At 41.6% G+C, this 13121-nt stretch overlaps 1 protein-coding gene across 1 annotated transcript in view; it reads right to left on the bottom strand.

Annotated features, from left to right (window-relative positions):
• Nucleotides 1-13121, bottom strand: part of SYCP2 (synaptonemal complex protein 2) — a 244855-nt gene that overhangs the window by 117343 nt on the left and 114391 nt on the right. The window contains 3 exon segments of the mRNA XM_030213454.1: nucleotides 1360-1490; nucleotides 6206-6666; nucleotides 7426-7565. Of these exon segments, the coding sequence (XP_030069314.1) occupies nucleotides 1360-1490; nucleotides 6206-6666; nucleotides 7426-7565 (732 nt within the window).

The raw sequence follows: 13121 nt of genomic DNA, 5'->3' as shown, positions 1-13121 counted from the left end.
TAGAAACAGTATGTGCTTCGATTATAAGCACATTTCATTAAAAATGAATAGAGAGGTGTGGTAGCCAACATCCCCAGTCACCTTGGAGACACTTGGTTATACATCTGAAGCATGTGAAAATCAGAGCCCAAACAAACCAAGAAACACTGATCACACCTTTGGAGATGCAGATCAGATGGCGATAATAAACCTCTGGAACCATCAATTATCACAGCATGAAGTCTCTGTACTCTCCAAAGGACTTTCATTTTCCCCATCCAGCAAGCTGGACGAAATCCAATTATACTCAGACCATTAAAAATGAATAAAGAGGAATAGAGTATCAGGGACAGAAGTCAGAAGGAGTATGGTATTTGCGTAAAAATTGCTTGGCTGACCCCCTAATGAACACAAAAACAAGGCTAATGCCCTTTTTCTTACCCCCTCCCCCCTAGTTCAGCATCCTCCTTTTCTTTTCCTTCCCTCCCCTGTTCAGAACTGGCCATTCTCTCTTCTCTTCCCCTTTAACCCATTCATTGTCCAGCATAAACACCTTCTCGTCCCTTCCCACAAGTCTAGCAATGTTCCTGCTCTTCTCTCTCTCCCACCTATCCAGCATCAGCCTTTCTCTCTACTTCAACCCCAACCCCCCTCCTGGTCCAGCATGGTCCCCATCTCGCTTCTCACCCCTCTCACCCATCTGTACAGCATTACCCCCTCTTCCCCCTCCCAATCCAGCATTTGCCCTCAAACCTAGCTACATCCTTTCCTTCTACTGCCAGGGAGCCTTCAAATCCATTTGCTTGTGAAAGCCCTGCTGGTCTTGCCCCCTCTGATGTATATGGAAAGTGTTAGAGGGTGAGGGCCCAACAGGGCCTTCTTGAGCACATAGACTCAAAGGCTCCCTAGCACTTACCATTAGTACTTTGTTCATTGTTGCTACAGGCTTCAAGGCATGACTGCAGCAGCATAAAAGTAGGGGGAGTAGCCCTGGACCCTGTAAATCTGTGTCCCTCTTACTGCTCCTTATGGCTGGCGCAACAGGCAAAAGCAGCCACAGCAGTTTTTGGTGCTGCCATGCATACTGCCCTTACTGAGTTACACCAGCTTTGACAGAAAAATATATGGATCTTTTCTTTTCAACTAGAAAATGCTACACAAAAGCTGGACAGATATTTCTTTCACGGGATGTCATCTTCAAATAGGTTAGTTTTGTGCATACTGATAGGAAAGAAGCTCACTCCTAAACCAAGATTACGTTAGGTATAATTTGTGTCTCTCATATTTACTGCTAGTGCTCGTCTTAATACTTGATATGCAGCAGATATTTAAAGCAATCTCACTGTGGCAAATAATACAAGAAATGTACTGATATCATACCTCTCCATAGTCAGAGAATTTCTGGACTGTCCATCATATTTAACAGTATTCTTTCCTATATACTTTTTACCAATTTTGCTTATCATTGTTTCTCCTGCATCTGTATGTTCCTTTTCTTTAAATGATGCTCTCTGCAATAATACATGTTTCACCGACTTTAAAAGCTAACTCAATCAATATAGGATACATTTTCATGCATAAAAAAGTTTTTAGTAGGTCCAATAAACAAAGTATTGAGATCTGTAAACCAGTTTCAAATCAATGTTTAAATCTTTCCCATATCTGTCTTCTAAAGCAATTATAGCTTAACAGAAATAATAACAACTGGGAAGTGTAGATGCATATCTTAATGGTGTCTCCATGGAAAGCAGGATCTGACAGCCACACAAGTGGAAGATGTAATCTCTCCCAGTGCTTAGAAAACTTTCTGAGCCTATGCAGGTGTTCCTGAGCTCTTAACAGTACTCTTTCTTCTCAGTCAGATTTAAGCAAGTATTAATTTGGGAAGGATTGTGTGGCTGCTGGATCCTGCTGTCCGGAGAGCACCTGTTACAGGTATGCAAACATGCTTTTTCCATGGACAAGCCGGATCACAACAGCTACACAAGTGGAGCCTCCCAAACTGACGGTTGTGAATGTTCTACTAAGCACTGCAGTCGCCTCACAACCTGCATATGGTGTCAGGAGAAAGCAGGTTGAACTTGTCATAGATGTTGGTGAAGACTGCATGACCAACAGTACTGTCTGAATTCAAAGCTTGGTCCAAGCAGTAATGCTTTATGAATGTATGAATGGAGGACCCGTGTTGCTGATTTACAAATATTCTGTCAATGACAATGCAATTGTGCTGTCGTGGATGCTGTGGCTCTAAGATGGTATGCTTGTAGATAACATAAAACCACTTTGTGGTAACAGAACAATATACAGTTGGCAATCCAAGTAGATAATTTTTTTTCGTACTGGCTATCCTTGTTTTGACTGTATTACAGTCTAGGATACAACATTTTTCTTCCTTTGTACTGGAGTGAGTGAAGGAGTATTCTAATGGTTAGGAGCAGCAGGATGAGAACCAAGGGAAGCCCAGTTCAAATCCCACTGCAGATTTCTGTGATCTTGGCAAAGTCACTTAACCCTCCTTTGCTTCAGATACCAACTTAGGATTGTGAGCTCTCCAGCAAAAGAAAAAAATACTTACCGTACCCTAATGTACATTGCTTTAAGAGCTTTCAGGCTTGCAGGCAGTTTATAAGAAATTAAAATAAAAAATATTTGCATGTGGTGGAGGAAATAATACAGCTAATGCAACTGGTTGAGTGATATGGAAATCCAATTCTACTTTATGCAAAGATTTTGGATGACTTCTTAGGACCATTTTGTGTTCATAAATTTGAGCATGATTGGTAATACATCATGAAAGAATGTATTACCAATTCATGAAAGAAAATTTAATGTGTGTGTGTGTGGGGGGGGGGGGGGACCCAAAGGCTCAAAATGAAGATCCAAGAGCTGCATTTCAGTTACAAGAGATCCACAAGAGGCTGACCCCTTTTCCTGGAAATAGTTTACATAGTAAGTGGTGCTATTTCACTATCATATGACCTAGAAGGTAAGATGTTACTAGGAATGTTTTCCAACGCTAGTTGCATGGCTTGTGCTTTCCAACACTTGGGAAGCTGTGGCATCATATTATTGTCTTGGTGAGCTTCTTTTATTTCCTTTTTCTGAAAAATCTATGGAAAAATAACCAGGCAAAATGTCTGTACAGAAAAGTGCAATAAAAAGATACAACCAAGGGAAATTAATAACAAGGAAAAACTTCACATTAATGTACTAAAGTCCGGTATGTTGTGGGAGAGAAAACACAAGCCTACCTGCGAGAAATGTCAAGAAGAAAAAGGCAGGCTAACACACCAAGCCTCAAGTCAAAATCAAAATGGACAACAAACTACAGATAATGGAGGATGATTAACAGCCAGAAAAGTTGGCTAGATTCAAAGAAAGCACACTTAGTAGATCTAAACTTAGCTATACATTTGCAAGAAAACTGGTGAGCTTCTTTTCAACCAGAATTAAGTCGATCATGCTCGTCATCTGGAGATTTTCATGTCCAACTGCACTTTACTGTACCCTGGAACTTGGTGTTTGCCCACAGAGGACCTTTTATTTGATAGACATGTCTTTTCTTCCAGGAGCTCGTTTATGACTACTCATTTTTCTAGCTCTTGGAGACATTCAAACCCATTTAAAGTAGTTCTGGACCTATGCATCGGATACATACAGAGCTTATGAGCTTCTGTGACTGACATCTTTTTATGGCAGTCTGGGCAGCCTTTAAAACCTGATAGTCCTTAGAATGCCAAATCAATTTTTCCTAATCAAGTTTTAAAACAGAATCTTCAAAAAAAATGCAGCAAGCTCAGTTTGAACTGAAAGATCTTAAAGATACTGTTTCCACTGTGGTTAAAGATAATATGAATGTACATCAAAGACTGGAACAGACAGAAAATTATAATAGATGTTTGAACTTGAGAATACTAAACTTTTCTAAGGACACAGGGGTGACTGCACTAGACCTTTTCAAAAAGTATTTGATGGAAGTTTTAAAGTTTTCCTCGCAAATGTTTCCTCCTTTGAATAAGGTCTATTAGTTGCCATCTAAGGACACCCCTTAGGATAAAGCACTACAGATAGATCAAGTTCAATCCCAGGGTGGAGGCAATAATGATGATATTGGAAATATATCTGCAATTTTGGAAGATTCCTTATCAGATGTTACAACTAGAGCCATGCTGTTAGTTTCCTTTATCTTTGAACACAACTTAAAGATGGTCATGAGACTTTACTTTAAAAATGCCTAATACCTTTTCTGTGATTAAAGACTTTAGATGTACCCGGATGTGACTAGACCTAGATCTACACAGGAGTGTAGAAGGGAGATCCTACTCATGAGAGAAGAGCCCAGATCTCTGGGTGCTAAATATGTATTGTTTTTTTTCCTTGTAAATGTATGGTCTGGGTTTTCTTTGTACCTTCACAGTTGAGATCTTTTCTGGCCATGAAGAAGATATCCAGAAATTAAGAACTTTAGGTTGTTTTATTATTTGGACTATGGATTGGACTAGGCCGGGCCTTTAAAACATATTTACCCCGTTTATAAAGCCACTAGCATGGCTGCCGCCCTGCACTGCTAACACAGCCCATTCAAAGTGAATGAGCTGTGTAGACATTAGTGCACCAGCAGATGCTAGCGTGGCTTTGTAAACAGGGGGGGTTAGTATTTTCTTTCCTTTGTTTTTTGGTGTCCCTATCATTCAGCTTCTCCTCCTCCATTTAGTGGTCTAAGGAAGAGTATCTAACATCTTTAAAATAAAACTTTGATTTAATATTTTTCTTAGAATTTTAATTTCCTGATTCTTTGAACAAGTGGTATATGCTTGTAATTTAGGGCCCTGTTTACAAAGGCACACTAGCGTTCCTTAGCATACACTGTGTAGGCGTCCACATTATTCCTATTAGCACCTACAAAGTGCGCGCTAATTTTTAGCATGCACTAAAGAACGCTAGGGCTGCGTCGGGGGTAAAAACTAAAAGGGGTAATAACATAGAATACCCCTAACAGTTAACCTATTATACCACTTAATACACTTCTCTGACCAGCTCATACTACTCGTGTAGTGCCTCTTGTTTTGTTTTTCTGCAATGAAACTTTATACATAAAAAGTGGGAGTATAAGAATATCACAATTCTAAAAATGAAACGTTCTTTTGCAAAGGCAAAAGTGTACACAAAAAAATAAAGACAGTAAATACATTCAAAAATGTTTTCATATACTTTTTAAAATTATGAAATGTAATGTGCTCAGATCATAATATGTGACCATATAAATATGATAAAACACATCTCCAGCCACTAGCATCTATCATCGCACATCAGAACCTCCCGATGCTAAAATGCAGTAAAAAAGATAACTTATCTCACTGTTGTTCAAAATTACACTCTGTCAGTTCTTCAGGCCTTACTCCTCATTATCATCGGGGGTCTGCAGGTAGATGCAAGGCTGAAATGTCAACTCAGATTTGATACTTTCATTCACACTGTCCCAATTCGGATCCAAGTTTTACCATCTCACCACCACCAAGTGAAGAAGTGCATAACCTACCATTATCCCCTGAAGAAGCCACAATGACAGCCATCAGGAGGTTCTGATGTGTAATGATAATAGTAGTGGCTGGTGATGTGTTTTATCACATTTATATGGTCACACATGTTCTGAGCACATCACATTTCATAATTTTAAAAGATATATAAAAAAGCTTTTTTGAATTTATTTACCATTTTTATTTTTGTATACAAAATGAAACTTTGACACAAAAGGAGCATGATGAATCCGATTGATCAGAATTGCAGTTAAATAGAGACTGAGGAAAGACAGTACTGTTAGGAGTACTCTTTCTCGGCAATATCACCAACTTGTGTGGCTGTTCTGATCCTGCTTGTCCATGGAGAAAAATAATATACAGTATTCTGCAAAACATCATGTTAGTATGGATTCGCTGAATATCATTGCTCCTAGAAGGTGTATCACCACATGCTAATCTGCATGTCAACATAAAAGAAAACCAGCAATATGATAGTTTGATACAATAACATCAGCTATAGATGCCACTCTATCAATGATCAGCCACCTAACTGAAGACTAAACACAGGGAAGGGCTAAATTATCCAGAGGGTTGCCATGAGTTGACACTGACTCAGCGACTTAAAAACACATTGCATTAAATGTGTAATGATTAATCATAAAGGAATTAAAACTACTGAAATTTAAAATAAAGTGGTAAAGCTTTACCAGTTTTTTGGTTTCAGGGCCAGTCAATAGAAATTCGGATGTCCTAGTCTTCTGAGATTTCTGATGATTAGTATTGGTTCTACTTCGACAGGGTGTGCCATCACCGTTACCGCAATCATGAACAACATCTTTGTCCAATAATAACTTTTTTGAACTTTGCATAGACTTTTCAACAGCTCCAGTCTGGTAAACAGAAGTAGATGGTGACTCAGTTTCTATGGATAAACCTGTTACTTTGCTATTTTTTAATGTCTGTTTTTCAGCGTCTCTTATTGTCAAAGGTTTGCATGGTCTTTTTCCAGCACATGTTTGAACATCTTCATTTTTTTCCATTTGTTGCTGCTTTGCTGCAGTTCTACCTCCTCTATTCTGTGGCTTTTTAGTTTGTTCTGGAGAACCACTGCCTTCAAATATTGAATAGAAAGCTTGTTGCTTGACAATCCTATCACTGAAAATATGATCTAAGCAAAAGAAATATTTTGTTAAAGTATGTTGCCATATGCAAAGGACTTGGCTGCCAGCAAATATCACAACAAGATACCCACATAGGAAGGACATTGAAAATAAAAGGCTCACATTCATGCCTCTCTATAAACGTTGTTTATGAGCCAAAGCAAAATCAATGTGAAGTATGTTACACTGGTGAAACAAACCAAAAATTAAGAGCATGCATAAATCTTTAGAGACATACCAAAAATTATTATAGCGTAAAACAGAATAACAGCTCAGTAGTTGAATACTTTTCAAAGGACGTTCACATCCATAATGACGCATCAATGTGTAAGATGAAAAATTATATCTTACCAACTAAATTTCTTTCCTTGGGTCCCTTCAGACCAGTCTAAATGTGTGGGTTCAGGACTGGTCTGGAGGGATGATGATGAAGGGGAACTAAACACAAAATAATTCAATAGGGACATTATTATAAATATATATCACCTTTATCAACCCCCTTCCCTGATTTGTTTACTGAGCTGTAACAGCATGTGTAGACAGACTGAAACCTAGACTGCTTTATTCTGTTTAAACCCAGTGTAACTGTACTGTTTCTTCACTGATCTATTTATGGCAAGGCTATGAAAGTAATGATGCCAACCAAACAGGAAGTTCTCACATACAACTTTTTGTTGATCCCTACTTCTACATATACAAAAGTGAATATTTTCCAATTAAAACATTTATGTGATTTGTTTTACAAACAAACTCTGTGATTTGCTTACTTGTATGAAATGTGAGTTCTGATGACACACTACTTATTTTTTGCCTGACATAACTCGATGTACACTTCTCAGCCACCAGGCTTGCTTTGTTTGTGCAAGCTTTTTGGTCATCAAAAGATCTTTCCGTAAGACCAGGTAATCTATTGATAGAATTATTACAGAAAGTTTCATATATAGAAATTTAATCAATACAGATTTACATCAGAAGCAGCAAATGCCTTGAATAATGCAGATGAAGATACTAATAAGATTATAAAATATGCCATGCAGAAAGAGACTAAAGGTCCATAAAGTACAGCATCCTGTCTCCAACAGTGGCCAATCCAGGTAATTAATATGTACCCAGCAGATCCCAAAGAATAGATCCATTTATTGTAGTTACCCACCCTCCCCCAAATGGAAGCATTCTGAGGTCTTCCTAGCTAATATATATGGGGGAAAGGGAAATGGGACTTGATATACCACCTTTCTGAGGTTTTTTTGCAACTACATTCAAAGTGGCCTAGTGGTTAGAGTGGTGGACTTTGGTCCTGGGGAACTGGGTTCGATTCCCACTGCAGGCACAGGCAGCTCCTTGTGACTCTGGGCAAGTCACTTAAACCTCCATTGCCCAAGGTACAAATAAGTACCTAAGCCGCATTGAGCCTGCCATGAGTGGGAAAGCGCGGGGTACAAATAAAAAAATATATATATTCAGGTACTTATTTTGTACCGGGGCAATGGAGGGTTAAGTGACTTGCCCAAAGTCACAAGGAGTTGCAGTGGGAATCGAACTTAGTTCCCCAGGATCAAAGTCCACTGCACTAACCACTAGGCTAGAATTTGTCCCAAACTCTTTTAAATCCAACTATGCTAACTGACTTGATGACATCCACTGACAACACATTCCATAACTTGATTATTCACTGAGTGAAAAAATAATTCCTCCAATTTATTTTATCTCTGCTACCTTTTAGTTTTATGGAATGTCCTCTAGTCTCGATACAGTTTGAAAGCATAAAGTGTTTTCTATTTACCTGTACAACCCTGCTCATGATTTTGTAAACCTTTATCATATCTCTGCTTTGTCATCTTCTGATCACCAGTCCATCTCTCCTGGCTACCACCTGCTATCTCCACCTTACTCAGTGAGACTGTCCTTGGAATGCTTTTATGTTTCACTTCTATATACCAATACTGTCATCTTTAGCTCATTTCTGACCTAAGGAAGAAGTTCTAGCCTTTAAAAGCTAGTCACAAGATGTATTAAGTTAGTCCAATAAAATACAAAGTTACTTACCTGTAGCACGTGTTCTCCATGGACAGCAGATATATATTATCACACGTGAGTGATGTCATCCAAGGAGCCTGGTGCGGACACTGCCATAGTGCACTGTCATTTAAAAACTAAGGTAGTGCCCATACCACACATGCGTGGGTGCCATCCCACCCGACGCTTGAATGTGGGACCAGCAGAACCATTCTAAAGTTAAGAAGAGGCGGGGGAGAAATGTAAGAATATATGCCTGCTGTTCTTGGAGAACACCTGCTATAAGTAAAGCAAAGATATTTACCTGTAGATGGTGTTCTCTGAGGATAGCAGGCCAATCATTCTCACATCATCTGGGTGACGTCATCCAATGGAGCCTGGTGCAGACACTGACTAGTGAGTGAAGTAGAAAATTCTAGCAGCTTCCCACCGTGCATGTGGTGGTGCCTTCCTGCCCAACACGCAAGCGCGGGTCCTCCAGTTAAGTGAAAAAGCAAAATACAGATAGCCTATAACTAAATTCAACTCCTAGGGGAGTGGGAGGGTATGTGAGAAAAATCAGCCTGCTGTCCTCAGAGAACACCAGCTACAGGTAAATATTTTTGCTTTCTCCGAGGACAAGGAGGCCTTCTTATTCTCAAATCTGGGAATTCCTAGCTACCAGGCTCACCGAAAGTAAGAAAACTACAATAATTGAGTCTTGAAACGTCTCAATCAACCTGAAACTATATACATATTAGCTGTGTAGGTGCAGCCTGGAACAGAATAAAACAGAGGTGGAGTTGGATTCTAGACACCAAACAAGATCTACAGAACTGCCTGCCCGAACCAACTATCGCATCGGGTATCCTGATCCAGACTGTAGTGGGATGTGAATGTGTGAATTTAAGACCTTGTCGCAGCGTTGCAAACTATGGAGGCTGATTTCAAGCAGGCTACCGATGCAGTCATGACTCTGACATTGTGAGCCGTGACATGTCCCTCGAGAGTCAGCCCAGCCTGGGAATAAGCAAAGGAGATGCAATCTGCTATCCAATTTGAATGTGTGTTGTCGATGCCCACCCCCAATCTGTTGGGGTCAAAAAAAACGAAAAGCTAGGTGGACTGTCTATGGCCTTGAGTCCACTCCAGATAGAAAGCTAAGGCTCGCTTGCAGTCTAAAGTATGCAGTACACTTTTGCCAGGATGGGCATGAAGTTTTTGGGAAAATGTTGGTAGAATAAATGACTGGTTAACAATTGACTGGAACTTTGACACTATCTTAGGAAGGAACTTAGGGTGTGTGCGAAGAACTACTCTTTTGTGATGAAATTTAGTACATGGTGGTTGAGCTATCAGGGCCTGGAGCTCACTGACTCTGCGAGCTGAAGTGACTGCCACCAGAAACACAACTTTTCAGGTCATCAGATGACACGTATTTAAAGGCTAAAAAAGGAGTTTTCATCAGCTGGGTGAGGACTATGTTGAGATCCTATGACACAGTGGAAAGTTTGGTAGGGGGCTTTGTTAACAACAAACCTCTCATGAAACAACAACTAAAGGCTGTACAGAGATGGACTCGCCTCCCACACGTGATAAGTGCCAGTTGCACTGAGATGAAACAGAGCTGATTTTCAAACTAGACTCAGAGGGGTGCAGGAGCAGTTTCAGTAAGGTCTTCTCTATGAGAAGTATGGGAGGATACACCATACAGGAGTCCTTGTCCCCAATGCAGGAGAAAGGCATCTGATGCTAGTCTGCCATGTGACCTGAGACTGGAGCACAACAGAGGGACTTTGTTGTTCAGATGAGCAGCAAATGATCCACCGAGGGGGTGCCCCACTCTCGGAAGATCTTCTAGGCTACGTTCATGTTGAAAGACCACGCGTGCAGTTGTTCTTGCCAGGCAGGTAAGTGGCACGGATGTCCATACTGTGAAGTAGAGCCCACTGCCACATGCCGACCACCTCCTTGCACAAGGGGAAAGAACCCACACCCCTGCTTGTTGATAAAGAACATCACAACCTGGTTGTCTGTTTGGATGAGAACAATTTGGTTCTGGAGTCAATCTCTAAAAGTCTTTAAGAGTGTTCCAAATTGCCCAGAGCGTGAGGAGATTGATGTGGAACTGAACCTCCTGAACGGACCACTGGCCATGAGTGTGAAGCCCATCTACATGAACTCTCTAACCCAGGTTGAATGCATCTGTCGTCAACACTTTTTGAAGTGGTGGAATTTGGAATGGAAGTCCCAGGGTCAAATTGGAATGGACTGTCCAGCAGAGAAGGGCATGAGCTAGCTCAGGGGGAACATGAATGATATCTGTTAGGTTCCCTGTTGACAGACACCAGTGGGAAGCTAAGGCCCACTGGGCCGCTCTCAAGTGGAGATGTGCCATGGAAGTGACATGTAATATGAAGGCCATGTGGCCCATCAATCTTAACATTTATCAAGCTGAAATCTGCTGGCTGCTGTGGACTTGCGAGGCGAGCGTTACTAAAGTATCCGCTCTCACTTGAGAAAGGAAAGCCCGATCTTGCACTGTGTCAAGCAGGACTTCTATGTATTCCAACTGGCAAACTGGATGTAGGTGGGACTTGAGGTAGATGATGACAAACCTCATTAGTTTCAGCTCTCTGAATAGTCATGCGCATGGACTCTATGGCTCCTTCCCTGTGATATGCTCTTGACTAGCCAATCGTCTAGGTAGGAAAACACATATGCCCCCAGTCTGCTTAGATACGCTGTGAATCCCATCAGACACTTGGTGAAAACTCTGGGGGCAGAAGCCAGGCCAAATGGCAGAATGCGATACTGGAAGGTCCACTCCCTGAAGAGCCCCGAGGTACAGCCCTACTCTCAGACTCCAGAGACGCTTCCTCCCCCGATGTCAAGAGCGGTACTGCATACCCAAATATCGACATCGACACCTTACGAGGCATCAGCACTGAAGATCTGGGCACTGGCACCTATAGAGCATCAGAGAGGGCCTGGGGCTTTTCTGCTGGTGGCATAAGCGCCTTCGATGCCTGAGCTGGCGGCCCCTGAAGTAACTGTGCCAGCTACTCTCGAAACATGCTCTGGAACTACTCGGCAAAGGTGGGCATTGGCAAAGACATGGGAGTCAGGGAAAGAGGCAGTCAAGACATTGGTGCTGAACTGGTGGTGGGAACTGGGCTGCTTGATGACTTGCACGCCAACACCTCTTCTAAGGAGGGGGAGTGCTCCTCCCGGTGCCGAAACTTCTTAGGCATCGGGGAAATACGATGTCCCAGTTGTCCTGGCACCGTGCGTCAAGGAGGACCGGTGCTTATGATTCTTGGGCTTCCCCTGATGCAAGCCTCAATCCCCAGTGGCAATGAACCTATGCACATCCTCTGTGTTGGGTCAGATGCTGTCCGGGCCTTAGCAGCCGAACCTTTTAGCTTCTTTTTAAACATTTTTCTCATTTATTACAGTCACCCTTTCGAAATTTAAATGCAGCTACTGTAGATTTCCTTTGCGGGTTCATCCCGGATAGTAGCTCAAACTTGATCATGTTATGATCACTGTTGACCAGGGGACCCAACACTGCCAACTCTCACACTATGCGCTGCATGCCATCAAGGACCAGATCCAAAATGGCTCCCCCTCTTGTCGGTTCTTGGACTAGTTGCTCTAAGAAGGAATCATTTATTACATCTAGAATGTTATCACCCTGGAACTCTCTGATGTAACATTTATCCGGTTAATATTGGGGTAATTGAAATCACCCATTATTATAGTATTGCCCAGTTTCCCAGCTTTCCCTATTTTTGTAAACATTTCTTTATCTGTCTGTTCGTTCTGTCTCAGCAGACAGTAGTAGAGCCCTATAAGAAGAATAGTCCTTCCCATCACACATGGAATTTCTATCCATAAAGATTCCTTGTTGCTATCTGTTTCATGTGGAATGTTTACTTGATTCAATTCCCTCTTTAACATATAGCGCAACCCTCCCCCCCCAATTCGATCTTTTCTATCATTGTGATACAATTTGTACCCTGTTAACTTACCAGCTTATAATCGAAAGCGATCGCTGGCCATCTTCCGACATAAACCGGGAGATGGCCGGCGATTTCTTAAAAGCGGCGAAATCGGTATAATCGAAAGCGGCATTTTTGACAGCATCGCCGCTTTCCCGTCGCTTCGCCGGCAAAAGTTCAAGGGGGCGTGTCGGTAGATTAGCGAAGGCGGTACATGGACGGGCATGGGCGTGGCTACCAGATGGTCGGCTTTCGCCGATAATGGAAAAAAAAAAAGCGGCGTTAAGCAGTATTTCGCCGGCTTTACTTGGTCCTTTTATTTTCACGACCAAGCCTCAAAAAGGTGCCCCAACTGACCAGATAACCACTGGAGGGAATGGGGGATGACCTCCCCATACTCCCCCAGTGGTCACCAATCCCCTTCCAAACTAAAAAAATAAAAATAAAAACCATTTTTCCAGCCT

The sequence above is a fragment of the Microcaecilia unicolor genome, chromosome 8 (assembly GCF_901765095.1).
Source record: "Microcaecilia unicolor chromosome 8, aMicUni1.1, whole genome shotgun sequence".
Lineage (NCBI taxonomy): Eukaryota > Metazoa > Chordata > Amphibia > Gymnophiona > Siphonopidae > Microcaecilia > Microcaecilia unicolor.
This window is presented reverse-complemented; position numbering and strand designations above follow the sequence as displayed.